Source organism: Pogona vitticeps, chromosome 2 (assembly GCF_051106095.1).
Source record: "Pogona vitticeps strain Pit_001003342236 chromosome 2, PviZW2.1, whole genome shotgun sequence".
NCBI lineage: Eukaryota > Metazoa > Chordata > Lepidosauria > Squamata > Agamidae > Pogona > Pogona vitticeps.
Genome location: NC_135784.1, coordinates 101113924 through 101140433, shown reverse-complemented (window position 1 = coordinate 101140433; position 26510 = coordinate 101113924). Strand labels below are relative to the sequence as shown.

The window sequence follows — 26510 nt, the reverse complement described above, 5'->3', positions numbered from 1 at the left end:
AAGAAATATGTAATACATATATGTATATTAACTGCTTGCTCATTGTAGTTGTTTTGCTTGTGTCAGATTATGCTTTTAAGGGTTGTATTTATGCTTGTTATATTTATTTTAATGTTTGTAAAATTAATAAAGGGAAATCGGTTCATGTTTTCTTTTTCTTGAGTATTTCGTTTTGAAACACAGTGCCATCTGGTGGTTAGGACTGAGACTTCAGATAAAAATGGCCTCTTCACATGTATTTGACTACTGTACAGTAGTACCTCGGTTTTTGAAATTAATGTGTTCTACAAGACATTATGTAAAGCAAAAAAATTTGTAAACCACAACACGGATTGCCATAGCAACGGGGGAGGTGCTACAAACCTCCAGACACAATGCATCCTGGGGAAACTTTCTTTGTAAATGCAAACAAACAGCAAAAAAAGTAAACCAAGGCATTATTTTCAATGGATTTCTGTGTGTATACCGAAAATTATGTTAACCGAGCAGTTTATAAACCGAGGTACTACTGTATATGGTTCAAACTTCAGAGGCTGGTTATTGAAATGATTGAGATTTCAGGTGCCATTAAAACAACGTTTTGCTTTCAATTAAATATAGTACATCTAGATTTGAATGGCTAGGGAAAATGACCAATGGAAAGTTTTTAAATTTTAAATAAATTGGTCAAGGAGAGGAGAGTGGAATTATCAATACATAGTTCGAGGAGAGGAAGGTGAGTGGTGTATAATGAAAGTATAAACAGAAATGAGAATGTATTATGGGTTTTACTAATTTTAAACTAACCTTGAGTGCTCACTGGAAGGACAGATCCTGAAGCTGAGGCTCCAGTACTTTGGCCATCTCATGAGAAGACTCCTTGGAAAAGACCATGATGTTAAGAAAGTGTGACGGCAAGAGGAGAAGGGGACGACAGAGGATGAGACGGCTGGACAGTGTCATCGAAGCAACCAAGATGAATTTGACACAACTACGGGAAGCAGTGGAAGATAGGAGGGCCTGGCATGCTCTGGTCCATGGGGTCACGAAGAGTCGGACACGACTAAACGATGAATTTTAAACTCCATGTGGCATAGACGAAGTGTCTGATTAGAACATTATTAAAATTTCTTGATTAGATTTTATATTCTGGTTTGGTTTTACCATTTTTTTCAAGAATGTAATTTTTATTGTATGAATGTACAACATTTAAACATTTGTTGTTTGATTATTGGCTCATTTGTTCGTTTCGTTTAGTCATTTAGTCGTGTCTGACTCTTCGTGACCCCACGGACCAGAGCACGCCAGGCCCTCCTGTCTTCCACTGCCTCCTGTAGTTGTGTCAGATTCATGTTGGTTGCTTCGCAGACACTGTCCAGCCATCTTATCCTCTGTCGTCCCCTTCTCCTCTTGCTGTCACACTTTCCTAACATCAAGGTCTTTTCCAAGGAGTCTTCTCTTCTCATGAGATGGCCAAAGTACTGGAGCCTCAGCTTCCGGATCTGTCCTTCCAGGGAGCACTCAGGGTTGATTTCCTTTAGAATTGATAGGTATGTTCTCCTTGCAGTCCAGGAGACTCTCAAGAGCCTCCTCCAGCACCACAATTCAAAGGCATCAATTCTTCGGCGGTCTGCTTTCTTTATGGTCCAGCTCTCACTTCCATACATCACAACAGGAAAAACCATAGCTTTGACTATTCGGACTTTTGTTGGCAAGGTGATGTCTCTGCTTTTTAAGATGCTGTCAAGGTTTGTCATCGCTTTCCTCCCAAGAAGCAGGCGTCTTTTAATTTTGTGGCTGCTGTCTCCATCTGCAGTGATCATGGAGAAAGTAAAATCTGTCATTGCCTCCATATCTTTCCCTTCTATTTCCTAGGAGGTGATGGGACCAGTGGCCATGATCTTAGTTTTTTTGATGTTGACTTTCAGGCCATTTTTTTCACTCTCCTCTTTTACCCTCATTACAAGGTTCTTTAATTCCTCCTCACTTTCTGCCATCAGAATGGTATCATCTGCATATCGGAGGTTGTTGATATTTCTTCCAGCAATCTTAATTCCGGCTTGGGATTCCTCCAGTCCAGCCTTCCGCATGATGTATTCTGCATATAAATTAAATAAGCCGGGGGACAATATACAGCCTTGTCACACTCCTTTCCCAATTTTGAACCAATCAGTTGTTCGATATCCAGTTCTAACTGTTGCTTCCTGTCCCACATATAGGTTTCTCAGGAGATGGATAAGATGGTCAGGCATGCCCATTTCTTTAAGGACTTGCCATAGTTTGCTGTGGTCCACACAGTCAAAGGCTATTGCATAATCAATGAAGCAGAAGTAGATGTTTTTCTGGAACTCTCTGGCTTTCTCCATAATCCAGCGCATGTTAGCAATTGGGTCTCGAGTTCCTCTGCCCCTTCGGAATCCCGCTTGTAGTTCTGGGAGTTCTCGGTCCACATACTGCTGAAGCCTACCTTGTAGGATTTTGAGCATAACCTTGCTAGCATGTGAAATGAGTGCAATTGTGCAGTAGTTGGAGCATTCTTTGGCACTTCCCTTCTTTGGTATTGGGATGTAGACTGATCTTTTCCAATCCTCTGTCCACTGTTGAGTTTTCCATACTTGCTAGCATATTGAATGTAGCACCTTAACAGCACCATCTTTTAAGATTTTAAATAGTTCAACTGGAATGTCATCACCTCCACTGGTCTTGTTGTTAGCCAGGCTTTCTAAGGCCCACTTGACTTCACTCTCCAGGATATCTGGCTCAAGGTCAGCAACTACATTGTCTGGGTTGTCCGGGATATCCAAATCTTTCTGATATAATTCCTCTGTGTATTCTTGCCACCTCTTCTTGATGTCTTCTGCTTCTGTGAGGTCCCTCCCATTTTTGTCCTTTATCATGTCCATCTTTGCACAAAATGTTCCTCTAATATCTCCAATTTTCCTGTACAGATCTCTGGTTTTTCCATTTCTGTTATTTTCCTCTATTTCTTTGCATTATTCATTTAAGAAGGCCCTCTTGTCTCTCTCTCCTTGCTATTCTTTGGAAGTCTACATTCAATTTTCTGTAGCCTTCCCTATCTCCTTTGCATTTTGTTTCCCTTCTCTTCTCTGCTATTTGTAAGGCCTCTTTGGACAGGCACTTTGCTTTCTTGCATTTCCTTCTCTTTGTGATGGTTTTGTTGCTGCCTCCTGTACAATGTTATGAGCCTCCATCCATAGTTCTTCAGGTACTCTGTCCACCAAATCTAGTTCTTTAAATCTGTTCTTCACTTCCACTGTGTATTCATAAGGGGTTTGGTTTAGATTATACCTGAGTAGCCCAGTGATTTTTCCTACTTCTTCAGTTTCAGCTTGAGCTTTGCTATAAGAAGCTGATGATCAAAGCCACAATGAGCTCCAGGTCTTGTTTTTGCTGACTATATAGAGCTTCTCCATCTTTGGCTGCAGAGAACATAATCAATCTGATTTCGGTATTGCCCATCTGGTGATTTCCATGTGTAGAGTCGCCTCTTGTGTTGTTGGAAAAGAGTGTTTGTGATGACCAGCTTGTTCTCTTGACAAAACTCTATTAGCCTTTGCCTTGCTTCGTTCGGAACTCCAAGTCAAAACTTCCCTGTTGTTCCTTTTATCTCTTGGCTCCCTACTTTAGCATTCTAGTCCCCTAGAATGAGAAGAACATCTTTCTTTGGTGTCAGTTCTAGAAGGTGTTGTAATTCTTCATAAAATTGGTCAATTTCAGTCTCCTCAGCAATGGTGGTTGGTGCATAAACTTGGTTTATTCTGATGTTGAAAGGTCTGCCTTGGATTCGTATTGACATCATTCTATCATTTTTGAGATTGTATCCTATTACAGCTTTTCCCACTCTTTTGTTGACTATGAGGCCTACTCCATTCCTTCTACGGGATTCTTGCCCACAATAGTAGATATGATAATCATCTGAGCTGAATTCGCCCATTCCTGTCCATTTTAGTTCGCTGATGCCCAGGATGTCGATGTTTATTCTTGCCATTTCCTGCTTGACCACCTCCAGCTTCCCAAGGTTCATAGGTCTTACATTCCAGGTTCCTATGCAGTATTTTTCTTTGCAGCATTGGACTTTCCTTTCAGTTCCAGGCACGTCCACAGCTGGGCATCCTTTTGGCTTTGGCCCAACCACTTCATTAGCTCTGGAGCTACTTGTACTTGTCCTCCGCTCTTCCTCAGTAGCATGTTGGACGCCTTTCGACCTGAGGGGCCCATCTTCTAACGTCATATCTTTTAGCCTTTTGTTTCTGATCATGGGGCATTCTTGGCAAAGATATTGGAGTGGGCTTGCCAATTTCTACTCCAGGTGGATTGTGTTTAGTCAGAACTCTTCACTATGTCCTGTTCATCTTGGGTGTCCCTGCACGGCATAGCCCATAGCTTCTCTGAGTTACTCAAGCCCCTTCACCACGACAAGGCAGCAATCCATGAAGGGGTATTGGCTCATATTGGCCTCCAAATATCTGTCTGACAGTAAAATGTCACATCGTTTCAGTAACAACTTAAATTTGGATTTTCTTAAGTCCGAAAAGAAAGTGAGCCCTTATTTAATTCTGATAGAGCCCCTGAGATCCATGTCCAGCAGGCAAGTGGGATAAAGCTCTTATGTATAAATTCAAAATGTTTTATTTATTTAACAGTAGGACATCTGTGAGATTAATAATTTACCAAGAATGTAATACAAATGTAGCTTATTTTGAGGACAAGAGATAAAATATAGTCAGAAAATTCATCTTAAATTTGGTTCTCTAAATATTTTCTTCCCTAGTTTGGCAGTACTCTGTGTCCCTAATTTTTCAGCTCTACCTGCATTACAGCAAACAGGCAAGAAAATGTTTCCGTGTGGAATGATGCTGTTGCTCGGGCTACATCACAGCAAGTACTTGCTCCCTGTAGTTTGGAAACAGCATGTAAGATTATGATAGGCTAACTCATGTAAAGTCATGCAGTAAAACACTTAATTCATGCAGTAAAACTGTTCTGTTTGACAAAAAATATGGGCACTGGCCATTCTGCTATGTGTAAGGATATTTTTCAACTATGGTAATAATAATTTTTAAATAATACAAACATATGTTCAGTTCCAAATGTCCTTAATGCTAGAAATACATTTCTAGAATATTTAGCTTGTTTTAAGACCAAGAGTGGAATTATTGAGATGCCTTATATGTCTTAGGCACACATTAATTGTGGCCTAGGTTTTTGTAGTATTAACCCACTTCTTCCTGTGTATGATAAATGTGTAGGGTAAAGTTAAAATACAGACATAACACTTCAGATTCCTTAATCCTAACTAGTGGGATGTGTTTTAGGAATGCAGATTCCCAAATGAACCTCCTCCTAATTTTAATTATTGGTAATTGTTATGGTGGCACTGATCTTAGTCATGGTTAGTGCTAATCAGAGTTTGCTCTTAACCCAGAAATGCAGTCCTTAGTTTTTAAGTGGTGGGTGGGGAACCATATTAGATGGTTATAGCAAAACTACTTTGTGGCACCTTAAAGATAGAGACATTTTATTTGATATAAACTGTTGTGGACAGCAACTCCTTTTGTTAGAAGCATCTGATGTAGTGGGCGGCAGTTCCCTGAGAGCTTATGCAATTACAGTAAAATGTTAGTCCTTAGTTTTACATTTTATTTTAAATTTGGAAAAATTTTGAACGCTAAAGGGGAAACTGGAAACACAATGGGGAGGCCTGGATCAGGATGGAGAACTTGTGACTCTCGGGAAGCTTTTCTAATCCCTCACCTCTGACTTAGCTGGTGAGGGCAGATGGGCATTGCAGTTCCCTGCTTCTTAACTAGGAAGAAGGGGCATCGAGTCCAGCAGCTTGCTCCTGCTCATCTGTCATGGTTAGTGGATCAGTAGTATCTTATGAACTGAGGCCCAAAATGTTATTCCCACTGATTATCTTTGCTGCATTTTGTTTTTAAAAAGGTATTTTTTGCTTCTGGGGAAGAAAGCTGAAGATATAATTATAGAATTATTTATTTATTTATTTATTTATTTTATTTATTTAATTTATATGCCGCCCACACTACCCAAAGGTCTCTGGGCGGCTTACAGCATTTAAAATACAATAAAGATATGTACAATTAAAATACAATTAATATATATATATAAAATTGCCATCAGACCCACAGTTAATATTATTTCAGTTAAAAGCCTTCTGGAACAGGAAGGTTTTGACCTGGCGCCGAAATGTCATCAGTGTCGGCGCCAGGCGAATCTCAGTCGGGAGGGCATTCCATAGTCTGGAGGCAGCTGCCAAAAAGGCCCTTTGTCTGCAAGCCATCCCTCTTACCTCCTTGAGGGATGGCTCTTTCAAAAGGGCCCCCTGGCTAGATCTTAACTGCTGGGTAGGTTCATATGGAAGGAGGCGGTCCTTCAGGTATCCAGGGCCCAAGCCGTTTAGGGCTTTATATGTCAAAACAAGCACTTTGAATTGGGCCCGGGCAGCAACTGGTAGCCAATTATACAGAACTGGTGCAAGTCTTCCCTTTATCTTAATTTAAAGCTTATCACTTTTCAATTTTAAATCACCCTGCAATATTCCCCATTTATAATGCTACCATAGAGGTGCTTTGGAACATGTACTGTAGGGGGTGGGGTGGGTCGGGGGATCAGTTCATGATCTACGATGGATGGCTGAAACAGCAGATACAAGGGGACTCTTATATAAAGGCCACATGGGGAGATCCTTGTATTTATTTATTTTTATGTGCATTGTACATAGGGCTGCAGCAAACCATGGATAAGTGAAAACACAGATACCGATCATGTGGATACGGAAGTCCCACTGTAAAATATGCTTAATTTTGAACACGTATTTGGTTCAGAACAAAAGATTTGGGCCAAGATCCAATGGTCTATTTTATATCCAAGGCCTAAGGAATAGGGCTTCTTTCTTCTCTCCCTTCTGTTGCAGGCTTAACTGTGTGCCATCAAGTAATTTCCAATTTATAGCAACTCTTGCCAGGACTTTCTAGGCATAGAGTAGGTAGAAGTGTTTTACCCCTTCTTCTGGAGGCATTCTGAGACTGTGCAACTTGCCCAAGGCTACACAAGCTGGCTGTTTTCCCAGGAGGCACAATTGGGAATGAAAGTACCAACCTCTGACTCTGTAGCTGGGTACCTAACTTACTGAGCTACTTACCAGCATGCTGCTGGTTTGCGTGGGTCCTAAAAACCTGCTTTAGAAAGTTCCCCATTCTTCCCTAACAAGTTTTTTTATTTATGGCAACCATACATAAGCACAGAGAGCTTGTGTGTGTATGTGTGTTTTAGTAATTACTGGTCCTGTGAGAAAGAATGGATTCTAGCAAAAGTACACCATTGAATTCTGATCATGGATAAAGAACCCCACTGAAATCAACAAGGCTTCTCTCAGTCTTTTTGATTTCAGTGGGAGAAACTAGTGCAATTCAAATGTATTTTACATTTCAGCGCACAATATGCTTTGCTGATACACATTGTCTATCTCTGTCTTTTCGGTGTTAGAACACCAGTGTGTGCAATCTTCTGTGTCCTTACTCAAAGACAATAATGACTATTCAGTACCACTTGTTTCTTGCTGAATTAATGATAGTAGCCTGTAATATGTCGGTTTTAGAGGCTGTAAATGGATGAATATTCCCCCCCCCCCCCCGTGGCACACATACAATGAACTAATGCAATACTTGTTCTATTAGTGTAGTCTTGCAGCATTTTTTTTGCGAACAAAATTCAGCATGACATTGGATATGTTCTTTTTTTGGAAAAAAAATGGAGCAGAACTTTAAAACTGGTTTTTGAATTCATTTTCATTTCCCCCTCCCCTTTCTGTCTTAGTCTTCAAAGTCTCACTTGTTGACAACAGAAGAAAGGAATCAAGTTTTATATGACCTCAAAGCTGCTGGTTGGTCTGAAGCCACCGAAAGGGATGCTATATACAAAGAATTCATCTTCCAAACTTTTAATCAGGTAAACAAAATGAGCACTGGCTGTTCCTAATATAAAGAAAACCATTCAGTTTTGTTCTTATTTTTATTTTGTTAGCCACCATAGTTTGCTGTGTGTAGTGATTGGCACCTTAAATCTAGTGGGGAAAGTTACAGGGAATAATTATGTGACAATGGTGTTCTCTTATAAAATGTGGCATTGAATGAGGGATAATAACATTATTACAACTTAATTATAACTTGAAAACAGAGTTTTGCACCTAGTCCTTTATTCACACATTGACACAGTGATTTCAGTGGAATCAATTGCCACACATGTATGTTTAGAATGGCAGCCTGAATTCTCCTTAATAGCTTGATCCTTAACACATCCAGCTTAGTCCAGATCCAATGCCCACGAAACTGCTGGCAAGGTGATTGGTTCCTCAGGTGGTATATCAGGATTGGGAAACCTTTGGCTCTCCAGGGGCTTTGGCCTACAGCTCCCATCAACCACACCCACCGTGGCTTGTGCTAAAGCCTTTTGGACATTGCAGCCAAAACATCTGAAGACTAAAAATCTCTTGGCTTTGTTCTGTACTGATGTGCACATGGAGAAAGTAGATACATTGGTTGTCCTGTTTTAGAACACTTGGATTTAAAACAGAGAGGAGGTGGATGAGTTGGAGTGGGATGTTGAGACCTTGTCTTACTTAGACGTTCTCAGACAAAGCTATTTCTTTCCACTGCTTAAACCTTATCGGGTTATGAGACTGGAATCTTTGTGGGCTATAGAACAGGGTTCTTTACCTACAGCTCTATCATCTAAGAGAGAGACTCATGAGGAATAGCTGGGGGTTGTTGCTGCTGCTCTCCAGCAACTGTCACCTGGGCCATTTGTGTCACTCCTTTGCAGGGCTAAACTAGTTTCTCATTTAACTTCTCTTTGTAATAATTACATGTCCCTCAAGGCTTCTAATGGATGGAAGCTTCCAAAATTATATGCATGCTATCCACACACATGTGCATGCTCAAATGCCCAACAGACTACAGATGTAGGAAAACATGTGCTTCAAACTCAGCTTTGTACCTATATTTTGATACTGTTTTATAGTATAATGAAAACTGTTATGTAGTGAGTGTAGGAGTGGGAACGGTTTTTGCCTGTGCTGTTGGGTTGTTGGCCAGATGCAGGAAATTAGTGGGAGTGGGGCGGTTCCTTGGGTGAGTGTTGTATAAATGTGCATGTATGTTTTACTAAGCATTCTTGTACTTATCTTGTTGACTGGGAATGCTGAATAAAGGCATGCTAATTTATGACTTGAAGTTATGAATCCACTATTTAATATTGGTGACAAAGGTGGGATGTGACAAGGGAGATAGCTTTAATTACTGAAGTGAGTGCCCCACCCGAGAAGCGACATGACGGAGATAACGGCTAGCAGGGGTCAGTTTGAGCCGTTTGATGAAGCAGCCAAAGATTGGGACTCTTACATAACACACTTCGAGTTTTATTTGACTGCTCAGGGAATTACAGATGTGGCCTTGTAGAAGGCTACATTTTTAGTGTTTGTGGGCGGCAACTTTTTGAAATTGCCAGGGCACTTATTGCACCAGTGTCACTGCAGGAAACCTTGTTTAATGTTGTTAAAGAGAAATTGAAGAATCACTTTTCACCTCAGCCCTCTGAAATAGCTTGCCATCATCTATTCTATAAAAGGGACCAAGCACAAGGAGAGTCGATCACAGGATTTGTAACAGATTTGCGACAAGCAGCCATGCACTGTAAATTTACAGATTTAGAAACAGCATTGAGGGATCAGCTGGTGTGTGGACTGGGGGATGAGAAATTGCAGTAGTGTTTGTTTGCTGAGAAGGAACTGACCTTTAATATAGGTCTGGAGGAGGTAGTGGCAGTGGAGGCAGCAGACGTATCAATGCATTAGGACCGCATGACACGCACATCACTCCCGCCATGGAAAGCTGAGCCAGTCCTTCAGGGGAGTGTGGAGGATAATTCTGGAGAGGAAGGGAAAGTACATCAGACTAAGATACAGAAAGTGAAAAGGAATGAACTGCCTCATGGGACAGGATGTACAAACTGGGGAGGCCAGTGTGAGAGGAGGTCCTGCCATTTCCATGATGTGAAATGCAGGGCATGTGGCAGGCTGGGTCATATTGCCCATTGTTGTTGGTCTAGTACTATTAAAGCCTCCCTGTCACAACATAAAGCACAGGAAGAATGGAAGGGAGGACATTCTGTGGAGTGGTGTCATTCTGTTATTAATCACTCTGATCTTGGCCTCATCCAGAGTGTCCAAATGCAAACACGTGAAAAAACTAGAGTAATAGTGTACTTTCAAGAGGTCCCATATAAAAGGAGGTTGATTTAGGGTCAGCCCTGTTGTTAATTTAAAGAGAGACTTTTCGTTGGATCTGTACAGTGAAAGGGAATCAGTGCTTGGAACCACTACCAGTATAGCTGATAGACTTTCAGGGATGGCATGTTCCAGTAGCAGGGATTGGGGCATTTTGAGTGGACTATCAGAGGTTCAGCAGCCTCCTGCAGCTCTTTGTTGTGGAAGGACATGGGACAAACCTGCTGGGCTTGGACTGGTTTGAGCCATTGGGCATTACAGTGCTGGGTGTTCATCAAGTAGACCAGTTAAATGCTGAAACAATTTATTGGGAGTTCCCCAGTATATTTGATGATTCATTGAGGTTATATAAGGGCCCACCAATATCAGCTGTAGTACCTAGGTGTTTGAGGGCCAGGAGAAGTCCATTTGCATTAAAGCCCCAAATAGATGAGGAATTAGATTGGCTGATCATGCAGCGAATATTAGAACCAGTGTCACATGATCAATGGGAAAGCCCAACTGTGACTTCCCTGAAGGCAAATGGTATGGTGTGCATTTGTGCGGATTATAAGTGTACTATTAATAAGGCGTTACAACAACACGCAAACCCCATTCCAGTAGTAAGTCATTTCTTGGCATCATTGGCAGGGGAAGGGTTTTTGCTAAACTGGTTCGAGCCTAGGAATATCAAAAATTGCCGGCAGGTGATGCCACAGCAGAGACTCATATAATAGTGACTCACCGGGGTGCGTTTAAGATCAAGCGATTGCAGTTTGGAGTAAGTGTTGCCCCAGGAATTTTTCAAAGTTTAATGGAGAGTTTACTGAAGGGAATTCCTGGAGTTATTCCATAATTTGATGATATTCTGGTGGGGGAAGGTTCAGTGGGGGAATTGTCTGTCTCCAAGAGGTCCTGGGCCTCCTACAGGATGCAGGACTGAAGACTGAAAAAGAAAAGTGTCAGTCTGGGGTGTCAGAGGTGGAGTTTCTCATGTTTTTGATAGATGCAGCGGGGTGTCCATTCCACAGACACCAAAATACAAGCAATAAGGAATGCCCCATGCCACGTTCAAAAAAGGAACTTCATTCATTTTTGGGACTTTTAAATTTTTACTATGCATTTTACCCCATCAACCTTTGGTGGCTGAGCCACATTGGTTGTTGGATAGGAAGACCCATTGGGCATGGGACTGGAAGCAGAATGAGGCATTTGAGGCTGTAAAAAATCTGTTGTTTCCTGAAAGCATGCTCACCTGTTTTAATGAAAGGAAACCGATTGTCCTAGCATGTGATGCATCCCCATATGTATTAGGCACCATGTTGAGTATGTCTAATGGGCAGGAAGCTCTGATTGCATACCTTGGTTTACAAATTCCTCGGTTAATGTAATTTTTGGTTTACGAACAAAAATCCATTGAAAATAATGCCCCAATTTACGATTTTTTCCCGCAAATACGAAGCAAGTTTGCATTGTGCCTGGGAGGTTTACAGCGCACCCCCCGTGCATGCATTCCTATGGGAAACCGCATTTCAGTTTGTGAATTTTTTGCATTACGAAATGTCCTGGAGAACGCATTAATTTCGTAACCGAGGTACTGCTGTATTTTTCGAGGATTTTATCGGTGATTAAGAAAAACTATGCACAAATTGATAAGGAAGTGCTTGCTCTTGTTGCAGGACTAAAGAAATGTCAAGATTATGTGTATGGCCGGCGATTTGAAATTGTTATGGACCACAAACCATGGTTAGGAATTTTTGCCTCAGATTGACAGACGCCTCAAGTATTGTCTCTCCGGATGCTGCATTGGTCTGTGTTTCTTGCAACATATGATTATGTGTTATGTCACTGTCCAACAAAAGCATTGGGACCTGCTGATGCCCTTAGTCGATTACCGCTGGCAAGTATAGAGGCAGATCCTGCTCCTGCTTATGGTATTATGTTGATAGAGGATTCACCCCAACCACCACTTCATGCTTCAGATGTAGTTTGTCATACAAGTAGGGACCCAATATTATTTAGAGTTTTGTTGATGATACTCAATTGTTTGATCTCTTTATTGAAATTTCTTTGACTTCATAGATAATACAAATGAACTATAATGCATAGGAAATTGTAGAATTATTCACCTCAGGTTTTGAAGACAAATGTATCAACAAATGCTAAAATACTTCATTGCATACATCACAAAAACAGAAACAATAATATTGTGGCACCTTTAATAAGACCAAGATCTGTTTTGATGAGAGCTTTTGTGGATTACAGCCTTTCTCTTCACAACATTTTATAAAATCATAGCCCTAATTATATTAATTTGCTGCTTAGTTTCAGCAGCAGAATGCATGGACAGATTCTTTGCAAGTTAGGCTAAATATGGCTCAAAGGTAGTTTAGTTTTCACTAATAACATACTCATGGAACACTTCTGTAAAATACTAACAATCTTTACTTTTTAAACAAAGATGAGCTATGGAAGCTTACGTGCAAAGTGTGGTTGCAGAGTATATTGATACTTCTATACAGAAAGCCAGAAGAGAGTTGTCTTTTGTAATCTTTTCCTTGAATGCAGTGCTGTCATTTCTGTGAGCTATAAATGTACTTTCCTTCTTTTAGCATAACATTGCTTTTGTTCTACCCAAGTGTTACTTAAATGCAGACATGGTCATTGTCAGGAATACGTATCTAGAAGTTAAATCATGTCAACTAGACTTTTTTCTTACAGTATTAGGTTGAAAGGTTTGGCTACTCATTCAAGTAGCTTCTTCAGTCTGAGCAGAGTTGGTAGGAGAGCTCTGATATCTCCTCATTGGTTTCACTTCCCCCTGGTCTGAATAGCCTGGTTAGATGGACAAAGGACTGGGGATGAGTGAAAATCCCACCTCTGCAGTTGTTCTCCACCCATTGTCATGATTTTATTATTCCCTATAGAGAGAGAGGAGAGCAGAGGTGCTAATTCCGAGGAGAGAGACACTTGCTCAGAACTGCCTAGAAGCTCAAACTCTCTTGCTTTGTTACACTGACATAACATAAATGGTGTAACTTTTAGAAGCAGATTTCCTCAGGATAAGAATGTCCATAAACATTATCAGCCGCATACTGAGTTGTATGACTCACTGTGCAACACATAACATCTACAGACATTTTTAACCAGAGGCAGTTTGCCACCAAAGTTATACCTTTTGCATAGCTGTGCAAGAGGATTTTGGCCATGGACTATATAGCAGGGACAAAACTCAGGCCAAGGATTTCCATGAATCGTGGCTCAATTTGTCTTCTCTCAGAAAATCTTCTGTTGATGCGCAGCCTGCAGTGAATGCTGGTCACTGGGGAAAGCCATGTCCCCATTTGAACCAGGAAAGATGCTGCTGGAAATATGATCATTTTATTTATTCCCCTCTAGAATGAAAGGCAGTGTTTCAATGCTTCTGGTATTTTTTTGCTTGAATACTTTGCCTTTTGGGAGGAAAACTAATGTTGTCATTAGCAGCCCTTGAGTTTTGTCTCTCCTGTGTGTGCTTTTCCCCCCTTTCCTCAGAAAGCACCAGGGAACAAGAAGGTTTGAGGAAACCAAACCAAATTCTTAAAATATTGCTATGGGGTTCTCTAAATAAACTATTAATGTATATCCAGGTTTCTGTCCTGTGTTTCTTTTAAAGGCATATTTATGCAATGCAATTATCCATTAAGATTAATTCTTCTTAAAAACTAGAAATGTCTTTAAAAACTAGAATTCCCCACTGCAGCATTTAATGACTTGACAATGATACAAGAAATTTCCTTCAATATAGTGTATTGGACTGGGAAAGTTTTTTAAAACATGTTGTGTATGTAGTATAAAATAGCATAAAACAGCTAAAAGGGTTAATGGGGTTTCTTGGTTTTGAAAGCTGTTGTGGTGTTTTCTCCCTTCTCCTTTATTGTCAGTCAAGCTTCCTGTTTATTTTGGCCAAATGGCAACAAGAGAGAAGGATATTTAGAAAAGGGGGCACATGCTGAAGAACTACAGAACAGGCTAGAATACTTCAAGGCAGTTTACAGAAATGACTTTGTTTAGTAAATAATGACTCCCAAGTTTAAGACTTCATTGAGCTTTTAATACAGCTTTTTTTTGCCTCTTTATATCTGCTATGCGAAAGTAAACTGTATGTGTCAGTGCTTTAATATTTAAAACAGAAAGTGTTTCCAAGGCTGCAAGGCAGAACTTTAAGATTCCTGATTGGCTATATGTTAAGCACACGAGGAACAGTTTAATGTAGGAAGACTGCATGTGAGACTGCCTGCCCAATTGAACAAAATCATACATTTGAGGAATCCCACTGATTCCTCAAAGCCAACACGGATTTGTCAGGAACAAATCCTGCCAAACTAATTTGATCTCATTTTTTGATCAGGTAACCTCCTTGATAGACAGAAGGAAAGCTGTAGATGTAGTATATCTTGACTTCAGCAAAGCTTTTGACAAAGTGCCCCATTATATCCTGATTAGCAAGCTAACTAGGTGCAGGCTGGATAGATCTAGTGTCAGGAGGATACACAATTGCCTACAGAATCGTACTCAGAAGGTGATGATTAATGGGTCCTTCTCTAACTGGGAGGATATAACTAGTGGGGTACCCCAAGGCTCAGTCCTGGGCCCAGTGCTCTTCAATATTTTTATTAATGACTTGGATGAGGGAGTGCAAGGAATGCTTGTCATATTTGCAGATGGTACAAAATTGGGCGGAATAGATAATAGCCTAGAAGACAGAAACAAAATTGAAAATGACCTTGATAGGATGGAGCACTGAGCCGAAAGCAACAGAATGAAAGTACTGCACCTCGGAAAAAGAAACCAATTGCACAGTTACAAGATGGGGGATACCTGGCTCAGCAAAACTAGGAGCAAGAAGGATCTTGGAATTGTCGTAGATCACAAGCTAAATATGATCCAACAGTGTGATGTGGTTACAAAAAAGGCTAATGCTATTTAAGGCTGCATTAATAGAAGTATAGTTTCCAAGTCCTACGAGGTGCTAGTCCCCCTCTATTCAGCACTGGTTAGGCCTCACCTTGAGCATTGTGTCCAGTTCTCAACACCACACTTCAAGAAGGATGCTAACAAATTGGAACAGGTTTAGAGGAGGGCAACAAAGATGGTCTAGGGGCTGTAAACCAAGCCTTATGAGGAAAGGCTGAAAGAATTGGGCATGTTTAGCCTTGAGAAAAGAAGACTGAGAGATGATATGATATGATCATACTATTTGAAAGGCTGTCATACAGAGGCGGGGGAAGATATGTTCTCGATCATCCCAGAGTGCAGGGCACGCAACAATGGGCTCAAGTTAAAGAAGCCAGATTTCAGTTGAATATCAGGAAAAACTTCCTAACTGTTAGAGCAGTACAACAGTGGAACCAGTTACTGCAGGAGTTGGTGTGTGCTAGAATACCTGAGACATTCAAGAAAAAATTGTTTCAGCTTGGCATGTATTTGTAGAACTGCTCAGTCAGTGCATGGAAAGGCCTCCCACAACAAATTCAATAGCATTTCTGGACATTTATCTAATCTACCTGTTCCTGAAGCCCAGAGTAAAGCATACAGATTTCTCTCTGTTACTTGTGTGCCATTAGAGTATTTACAAATAGTTACAGATGGCCTTGGCCTTGATTAGAGACTATCTGGTTCTTCTTTTCCTTCTGCCAGACATTGGATGTCATCATGGCTATCCTAACTTTAGCTGTGGCAGCTCTAAATGATTAAGTTGTCTTTCATCCAGGTCAGTCCTCAAGGCTCTTCAATCAGTTAATTCTTTTCTTTCCTGCACTTCTTTTTTTAACATTTGTTTTACCTTGAATTATAAACTGTTAAAATCGGTGCTTTTAATATCTTGTCATGTAATCAAGTGTATAGTAGCTTTTGGCATTTAATAGGTTTTATAGTATCTTGGTCTTCATTCACTTTTGTTGTTGTTTAGTTGTTTAGTCATGTCCGACTCTTCATGACCCCATGGACTAGAGCACGCCAGGCCCTCCTGTCTTCCACTGCCTCCCGGAGTTGGCTCAAATTCATGTTGGTCGCTTCGATGACACTGTCCAACCATCTCATCCTCTGTCGTCTCCTTCTCTTCCTGCCTTCACACTTCCCTAACATCAGTGTCTTTTCCAGGGAGTCTTCTCTTCTCATGAGATGGCCAAGGTATTGGAGCCTCAGCTTCCGGATCTGTCCTTCCAGTGAGCACTCAGGGTTGATTTCCTTCAACACAGATAGGTTTGTTCTCCTTGCAGTCCAGGGGATTTTCAAGAGCCTCCTCCAGCACCACAATTCAAAAGCATCAATTCTTTGGCAGTCAGCTTTCTTTGTGGTCCAGCTCTCACTTCCATACATCACTATAGGAAAAACCATAGCTTTGACTATTTGGACTTTTGTTGGCAAGGTGATGTCTCTGCTTTTTAAGATGCTGTCAAGGTTTGTCATTGCTTTCCTCCCAAGAAGCAGGTGTCTTGATTTCGTGGCTACTGTCACCATCTGCAGTGATCATGGAGTCCAAGAAAGTGAAATCTATCACTGCCTCCATATCTTCCCATTCCATTTGCCAGGAGGTGATGGGACCAGTGGCCATGATCTTAGTTTTTTTGATGTTGAGCTTCAGACCGTTTTTACACTCTCCTCTTTCACCCTCATTACAAGGTTCCTTAATTCCTCCTCACTTTCTGCCCTCAGAGTGGTATCATCTGCATATTGGAGGTTGTTGATATTTCTTCCGACAATCTTAATTCCGGCTTGGGATTCCTCCAGTCCGGCCTTTCTCATGATGTATTCTGCATATAAGTTAAATAAGCAGGGGGACAATATACAGCCTTGTCATACTCCTTTCCCTATTTTGAACCAATCAGTTGTTCCATATCCAGTTCTAACTGTTGCTTCCTGTCCCATGTATAGATTTCTCAGGAGGTTGATAAGGTGGTCAGGCACTTCCATTTTTTTAAGGACCTGCCATAGTTTGTTGTGGTCCACACAGTCAAAGGCTTTTGCATAGTCAATGAAGCAGAAGTAGATATTTTTCTGGAACTCTCTGGCTTTCTCCATAATCTAGTGCATGTTAGCAATTTGGTCTCTAGTTCCTCTGCCCCTTCGAAATCCAGCTTGTACTTCTGGAAGTTCTCAGTCCAGAAACTGCTGAAGCCTACCTTGTAGGATTTTGAGCATAACCTTGCTAGCGTGGGAAATGAGTGCAGTTGTACGGTAGTTGGAGCATTCTTTGGCACCGCCCTTCTTTGGGATTGGGATGTAGACTGATCTTTTCCAGTCCTCTGGCCACTGTTGAGTTTTCCATACTTGCTGGCATATTGAATGTAGCACTTTAACAGCGTCATCTTTTAAGATTTTAAATAGTTCCACTGGAGTGCCATCACCTCCACTGGCCTTATTGTTAGACAAGCTTTCTAAGGCCCACTTGACTTCACTCTCCAGGATGTCTGGCTCAAGATCAGCAACCACACTATCTGGGTTGTCCGGGATATCCAGATCTTTTTGGTAGCAGCACGCTATAAGCAGCACACTATAATTCCTCTGTGTATTCTTGCCACCTCTTCTTGATGTCTTCTGCTTCTGTGAGGTCCCTACAATTTTTGTCCTTTATCTTTATTAGACACCTTTTTGATTCAGGAAGTTGATCCTGACATAAATCCAAAATTCAAATGCTTCTTCCTTTTTTTATAGCCACCTCTGTTCGCTCAATTTCATGTGGTACTATAGAACCATGATTACATAGCACTGTACAGCATATATTCTCAAAGCCAATTGTGAGTTTTGCTCCATATTAAATTATTCATTTTAGATTACTTTTAATATATGACTATAGTCCTGCTGTTCATTCAACCAAATTCCAAGTTAGTTGTATTTGCCAGCAGTTCTAGGTTTACATTTTGTATTTTTAATTGTATTTCTTGGACTGCTGGCTTTTTACTAATTAATATGGTTCTGTTTTTTTTAAATATGCATTTTAAGACTATTGCTTTATTGTAAAACCTTTGCAGGCCATCTCAGCTGTCAACTAATAATATTGTATGATCAGCAAATCACATATTGTTCATAACTTTTCTGTTAGCAATAGTGTTATCATTTGAATCAGCAAGTGCTTCCCTAAAGATGTCCTTGAAGGTGAAAAGCAGTGGCAAATGTGTACACCTTTGTCATATTCCTATTTTGTATTTCTGCGTTTTGTCACATTCTTCAAGATTTGCTGCAGCTTTTTGCTGTCAGTGCAGCTTTCCAACTGAGCAAACATCTCTAATCAATACCTTGGTATGTCAGCAACTTCATGAGCTTGTTGTATTGGACTTTCTCATAGCCAGCAGTGCAGGGTCTTCTCTAGCTGAGGTACATATGAAGGACTGTTTTGTAATGAGTTGCACAGAATGGACTGGAGTCAAATTTAATCTGCTTACCATTTCTTTAAAAAGATAAATGTCTATTTCTTGTTGCTTGGTTGAAATATTTGAAGATAAATTGGTGGGTGTTTCACCCCATACACAGCAGTTCCAAGATCTGATGTAAAGAGGGTGCAACAGATGTGGGGAGAGGGTAGTGGATCTTGAAACATCACCACTAGATTAATGCAACAGTTGGAGGAGGGGGCCTACCATCTTGAAATTCTTTCAGGAACAGATTGATACTCTGTCAAGTTTCTCCCTACCCCTTGTTTGAATACATCAGTTGCTGAATAGTCAGAGTGAGGGCAAAGAAGAAGGAATCTTTCCAAAGTGTTTTGGTGAGAAATTTCACTTGGAAGGCTTTGAAAGAATAGTGAGCACAGCAGCAAACATATGGCCACTTTCACTCTTGGCAGTTTAGATAGCCCAGCATGGAGGCCAGGTCACATGGCATATCTGTGTATCAGCCTAAGAGGTGAGCCAGAGAGAGAACAGCCCTTCCTAGGTCTTTTCAGAGAAACAACCAGTGCACCAACTGGCCCACTAGGAGGTGTACTCTTAACTGGCAGTGCAGCTGTAGCTCATGTCACTGTACTGCTAGTATGAGAGCTTCTTGCCCTCCCTGCATCTATAAACAAACAGAGGGCCCTGGTGACCGGTAACATGGTTTGTTGTGTGTGTAATTATCAGGCCTCAACCCTATAGCACAGTGGTCCTCAACCTTGGGCCTCCAGATGTTATTGAACTACAATCCCAGAAGCCTTCACCACCACTTCTGCTGGCCAGAATTTCTGGGAATTGAAGTCCAAGAACATCTGGAGGCGCAAAGTTGGGGACCACTGCTATAGCAAGTCCATCAATCTGGGACCTCAGGGATGTCAGGATGGGATTCATCTTTTGTAGCTAAACTGTCAAAAGAAAAGTGTGTTGATGTCCCAAACATTGTGTCTATAGTACATGCAACATGTGCTGGGTTACACATTTACACAGCAAGAAGAATATCTTCACCTGTCTTATTTCATTGTCTTATAAACAGAATTTGTTTGGAATATGTTTTATGTATTTTTTACAAAACTTTGTACCGATGATCTGTGCAGTATACAATGTTCAGCTTGCTTTACCTTTGTCTGTCCTTGCCTTCCTACTCTTCCCATCTTGGCAAGTGCTGAGGTTCAAACTATACAAGACACATTGAGAAGCTGATAGCTTGTTCGACCTCCTGCATCCGGATTCCTCAGAGCCACATGCCTAAACAATCAGACTTACAACTGAACCTTTATCGCATGATGACAAATTACAAAAGAAATCAAGCTAATTTGTGAAATGTGAAGTTGAGAAAAACTCAAGCAACAGCAAACATCCTTTGTTAATAAAGGAAGTGTTTTAAGTCAAGGATTCTATGCGCTAAACAGTTGCTTGCTGCACTTAGGTTGTAATGTTCTAAAATTTACCATAGTGTAAGGCCCATATGATGTAATGGCTTGTATCCAGTAACAAATTGCACCTAGAGTATACCCGTTGAATCAGTGAAACTGACGGAGGTGTTGACTTACTGGATCCCCATTGATTTAATGGGCCTGTTCTAGTTGTGCCTACTGGGTTTCTAAAGGAACTTGTAAAAGACTGCACTGCTAACTGTGTTTACTCCCTGTTTGCTAACTCTTTTAACACTGGAATATGACAGAGTGCATGTGGCATGCTGTGTGCATGCCAGGATTTTTAGGCCCCTTTCCCCTACCCTTGGAATATTCTCTGCTGATGTTGCTTCTGAAGGTCAGGAGACCTTCCAACAAATACATGCTGTTTGGTGTGAACAGTTGCTGTTTCAAGTAGGGACCTCCTTTTCATGTACTTCAGGCTCATCTAGCTTGTGCTGATGAATTCTACAAGTACATGGAATGTACAGTAGAATTTGTTTCCCTCCCATGTGGAATTTAGAACTTTGCAGCTCAGGGACAACCAGCTCCACTTTTAAGTGGAGTGTTAGTGGTGAACTAGACGGGCTGGTCTCTATTTATGATAATCTTCATACTTGGTGATGGCTTCTTGGCATGAGTTCTTTTTATATATATTTAATTAAGGCCCATGAAGAGAATATTTACCAAATTCTCTGGAACTGGAACTTTTTGGCTCAAGCTTTTTAATTAATTGGCTCTTTGCTAGAGTCAGCTATTTCTCCAATGTAGGCAAGCTTGCTGTGTAATACTATTAAATGTCTGAGAACTTAATCGTATTTGATATGTATATATACACACATATATATCACATTCTCATCACTTTACTTTGTCTTCTCTGTTGATCAAAGTCTAGAAAATTTGTGTTTGTGGTCATGGTCAGAATATTTCATAGCTGTCTTATTATTTAATCTTTTGGCTCTTCGTCTGAAAAATGTCCACGCCTTTTAATGTACTGAAAACATAATATCTTTCAACCTAGAATCTGCAAACTTGAAATGAATTTTATGTCAGATATTTGGTTATGGACCACATCTCTTGCTTTTTATGTGCCACATTGGCCTTGTGTTTCCCCCTCCATTGTCTGATAGTGAGGTCATTTCTAGTCCTCTGAGAAATTTTATTCCCAACCAGATGCGGCCCATATATTAAAAGTAGCACCTGTGGCTAATATCACAGCAGCTTACCATAAATTTACATGGTAACCAGGATTATATCTGTCAAGACTGTAAGAAATGTCTAGATTTAATTTGATTTCCAGTATTGAAGGGGTTCTCCCAACATTTTGCTTCATAACTATATTTTAAAAGTTTTAAAAATCACTCTGTGGTTAAGTTTTTATGGCACTCCTAGCGCCCATTAAGTTGATTTGTTAAATGGAGGTTAGAGTAATACAACTTTGCTACATTAGGAAGCAAACCCATTTGTGACAAATTTAGTCCTCACATGTGAATCTTCTTGGAGGTACACCATTATTGGTCTCAGGTGTAGGCTGTGTCAGTTGTTTTAATTTCCAAAGAAGTACTCTGAAGGTCTAATAGAAGGGTCAATTTTGACTTTTGAAAAAATTCATTGTTTTTGCTAGACTCATTGTCTTAAATGCTGTTGTTGACTGGTTGCACCTTTTTTTTTAGTCTGTTGCATTTTGATTGCCTTTTGAATGAGTTTTATATCCACCCAGGTTGGCGTGTGTTTTTCATATGTTCTTTCCTAAGCTGCCTCATTTCCCATTATCCTCTGAGTTCTCTGCCATATGCTGTGATTTGTGCACCTGCAAAGTTTATAACAGTATTTCTTTGGGCAGTTGGGTTGATGGGTAGCCTCCCAAAGTATAGGGTAAAATAGCTGTTTTGCTATAAATCAAGATTATTTACGAGCAGTGTTTGAAAGTGGAGAAAAATCTCTGCATTTGAAAATGGTGGTTGTATATTGAACTTCTGGTTTCTGTGCCTGTTTGAGGTTATTTCTTTTATAAAAAGCTGCTGGCAAAATTTCCAGAGCCCACAGATACAAATCACAGGTGCCATGATATTCAAGCCTTAGTTTAGCTGTTGACTACAGTTTGAACATATATGTCATAAAAATTTGAAGTTCTGACATGGCAAGACACTTTTTTTGTTTATAAAATTGACGTGGCTAAGTAGATAATATTTTTGTATATTAATCCAAAATATCAGAGGGCAAAGTTTTAGCTGTGAGACCTGGGAGTTTTCCAGATTCTTATGACCTTAACATGATACAAATGCCAAAAGCTGCTTGTTTGGATGATGATTAATTAGAAGTTTAAGATTCATTTTCTAAAGTTCTGTTTCCCTGTTTAAGCACAGAACTACAAAGCTTTGCTGAACCTAATCAATATGGTCTGTTCTTCTGAAATATTTGAGTATGAAATTGGCATTGATTTTCCTAGTAATGGTAGAATTGGGTTGAAAGCTCATTGCCATAGGCTACACCACATGACATCATCAGCCATAGCAATTTTTTTTAAAAAATAAAGTGTTTCCAGTTTCTTCTCCAAAGGTCCCAAGGATCACTTGGAATCCCTTTCATTGTTTGGGAAGCTGTTGGGGGCCATGGGACAGAGGAGCTTTTTATTACAGAAAATCCTTACCACCAGGAAAGTCATGTCAGTAGCATTGATTTTCAGTACGGTAATTAAAGACACCCTTCTGTCCTGCAATTGCCAACGGCTTCCTTATGATGAAAGAGATTCCACAGGAGCGTTGGGACCTTTGGGGGAAGAATTAGAAATGTTTTATTTCTGAAAAAAATAGCTGTGGCAGATGACATCATCAACCTTACACTGTGTTATGTACACAACAGAATTTCAACCTGTGTGAAGTTACAAAGGTTGTTCTGCTTGCCTACATTTCCATACTATTTGCATGTCAGGCAAGATAGAAGAATTATATGACTAATACCTATGGTTTGCATAAAGACCCAAAGTGATTATAGTGTTTCACCCTAGGTGCTGATAGTTTTGTTTAAAAAAAGAATCAAATATTTGTAGTTTACATTTAAATAAGAGAAATTTCATGCCACATAAGTACGTAGCATGTGATTTTTCTGTCTGCTTTCATAAGGATATATTCTTGCATACCTCCCCTCAAATAATATACATTTATTCCAATAGTTAAGCAGTTCTTCAGTTTCATTACTTCTAGATTAACTGAGTGGGAGAAGCTTGGTCTTCATTGGTTGCAGTTACACAACAGGTGTCACTTTCGGAGACAAAATCTCCATGAGAATTATCTATTGCACACCAAGTCATGCAATTCAACAGATACTGGCCAAAATCCTATGCTTGGTATAATAAATTGCACAAGAGTAGGCCTGTTGCATCAGTGGGGATGTCATAAGTCAACTCCTCCATGAGGTCCATGATTTGAATGACCCTATACTAACTATTACTTACTATACTAAAGTAAGTCACAGAGTAGGCCTGTTGGAATCGATGGAACTTACAAAGGAGTTGACTCACTAAAACCACATTACTTCAGCAGATCTACTCTAGTGTGGTTTATTATGCTAAGCAACAGTGTTTTGGCCAATATTTACAAACATTTCTTAACTTACAGCAATTTATCTCCAAAAGTTGAGCTTTTTGTGTAACAGTGCAATAGGATTTTGACCATTATTTTTCTGCTGCAGACAATGCAGGAGAAATATAGTGCTTTGTTTCTGCCAAATGAAATAATTTTTATGTGAGAGGACATGTGTTAACGCATCTTGTATTAGTCCCATTCTTTCTTTGGGTTCAGTGGTAACGGCTGCTGCAGAATCACGCTTTTTCCAAATTTCATACTCAAAATGTAGTTCTGCTTTATATAGAGACACACGTGTAATCTAAACAATAGGAAAGTATTATGGCACCTTTAAAACTAAAAAATATATTTCCCAGTGAACATTTGTAGAGTACAGTCCATTTCATCAGACACAGCACCACGACATTTTGTTGTTGTCAATCAAGCAGTCTATCATAACTATCTCTTGGAAAATACCCAGAACAACTTTAGACTGGGTTTTCCTTACTATCTTCATCAGTTCTGCTTTTTTCATTTTAAGGTAAGGTGGTGAACAAACAAGATTTAAAATCTCCAAATTGCGTGCCTTTGCCGTACACATAGATGGGATCTCCTTACTTGATTTTTCTACAAGATTTAGCTGTGACTTTGCTTAAATTTGGTATTGCAAATATCTGTATTATTGTATTTGAATAATGCAGAAATATTCCTGCAGGCTACTCAGGGCAATCCTTAGTAGCAAAGTCATTTTGCAAGCTGGAAAATGCTTAGAAATAGCAACTTGCATTATGGTATCAAGATAACTTTGAACTGGAACTTTTTACATCCAGAACCAGTACTTTTCACGATGGTTGCTGACTTATAAGACATGAGATCTTTGTGTATTTTATCAGATTTCACCTACTTTGAAAGAGTGGCCATGAACAAGTTAATAATAACTCACCCATTCTTTTTCACACATTCTCTCCCTTAGAGATTCTCTTCTAAAATTTACTATGAGTATTGGAATTCAGTTTTAGGCATGTTAATCTTGATTTATCCAAAGTAAATAGAGCCAGGAAGTTCCTTAGTATTTAGTTGTTATAAAAGCATGTCTTTGAAAGTACTGAAGGAGTATTACAGATTTATTAACTGTAATGTGCTGTAATAATTATTCTACAATGGATCTTGAGTTAAGTATGTGTGAAAATATTGGCCAAAATCCAAGGAATTGTGCGACTGTCTTTGCTTTTCTGCTGGTCTTGACACTTTTTTTAAAAAAAAGGCAGTTTAAAGTACAGGTCTTTTGGGAGCCTGTACGGTAACAGTGGTTAGACTATTGGACAAAGAGATCCAAGTTCAATTCCTTACTCTGCTGCGAAGCTCACTGGGTGACTACCTTGAAACCAGTTCTGCTCTCTCAGCCTGATCACAGGGTTCATCTGAGGGTAGAATGGGAGGAGTGGAGAACCTGAAGGAAAGACATTCTATCAATAGATCAAAGGAAATCTAGGAGAAGCCCTCGCCCACACTGAATGCGTTGCTCTTTGAAAACCTGGGGAGGTTTCATAACTCAGTTTTTGTGGCCTTTGAAACAACAGTGTTGTTGTTTGAAAGAGATGGAGGAGTGAAAAGTCCCACTGGCTGTTGGATAAAATTGTCTTGATATGGAAGGATTGAAAGAAATATATTTCTATATCACAGGTTTAATGTGGTGGTTTATATATGCACATATACATACATGCATTTATTTCATACTGTACCATCCAGTCTCTAACAGAGGAAAAGTTAGCTGTACCAAGTTCATATTTGTCTTCTGGTTATTAGCAGTAAATTCATAGTTGCTCATAACATTGAAAGGAGAAGAACATATGGTTGGGTCAATTGTGAAAGGAAAACTGCTATTTATTCTTAATTTGAACTGCTGAATACTTGTAAGATGACATGATTAACTAAAATTTGGAGTTCTGCCATGTCTGTAAAAGCCATCAGTGTTTGTTCCATCTGTATTTTCAGTTGCTTTGTTTCAGTTATAAGATTTGCAATGTCTCCATGTTTCAGTATTATTTCAATTAGATATTTATTCTGAAAGAATGTTCAGAAGCATTTTGTCATGTAGACTTAATGAACATTTGGATAAATATTTGGCAATTTTGGACGTAGATTTAGGTTACACCTAAATCTCTTTAGCAACTGTTACCCCATTTTAAATGGTTAGCCATGAACAAGTCAATGAAAACTCTATGCCACATATTTTTTCTTTCTTTTTTAAAAATATATCTATTCAAAAAAAATTATGCTCTGTAATTAAAATGAATTCTTTATGGTAAAAAGGTATGGGATAGGGAGGGGAAAAACCTATAAGTATACCTATTTTAAAAATTAACCATTACTTGCCAAAAGAACATCAAACCCACTTAGCGGACATCCGTTAATCCAGTGGTTAGATGTTTCAGGCTTTAATGCACACTGTTTTACACGTTAACGGTTTTGAAGTTCCAGGCCAAGGCTGACCTTTCACATCTGCTCCTTTCACAGTAGGAATCTCCACTTACTGCTTCCTGTCAGACTGGATTACGGTGACAAAGTGCAGAGCTTGGGCTGGCTGCAATTTCGTTTTTGATCAGAATTATTTCTTTCACAAACAATCACATTTGCTAAAATGTTACATCTGCTCTGAAAAACCACTGGCAGCTCCAACAGTTTATCAGTTGGGATCAAGTACAGTTTTTTCATTTTGTCTTTTCATAAAGCTGTAAATCAGCCTTGTGTGAGTTTGCTGGGGCTCCTCATTTTGGAGTTTTCTTACTCGTTTGCCATTTTCCCTCTATTTGTTTTCATGGGGCCAAGGAAGAAAATTTGT

At 39.8% G+C, this 26510-nt stretch overlaps 1 protein-coding gene across 3 annotated transcripts in view; it reads left to right on the top strand.

The window, feature by feature from the left end:
- Positions 1-26510, top strand: part of PCBD2 (pterin-4 alpha-carbinolamine dehydratase 2) — a 45801-nt gene that overhangs the window by 2678 nt on the left and 16613 nt on the right. For 2 of the 3 annotated variants that reach the window (XM_020794440.3, XM_072990135.2), the window contains one exon: positions 7837-7968. In XM_020794440.3, coding sequence (XP_020650099.3) covers positions 7837-7968 — 132 coding nt within the window. The remainder of the gene's footprint in view (positions 1-7836; positions 7969-26510) is intronic. The other variant, XM_072990134.2, reaches the window with a different exon arrangement.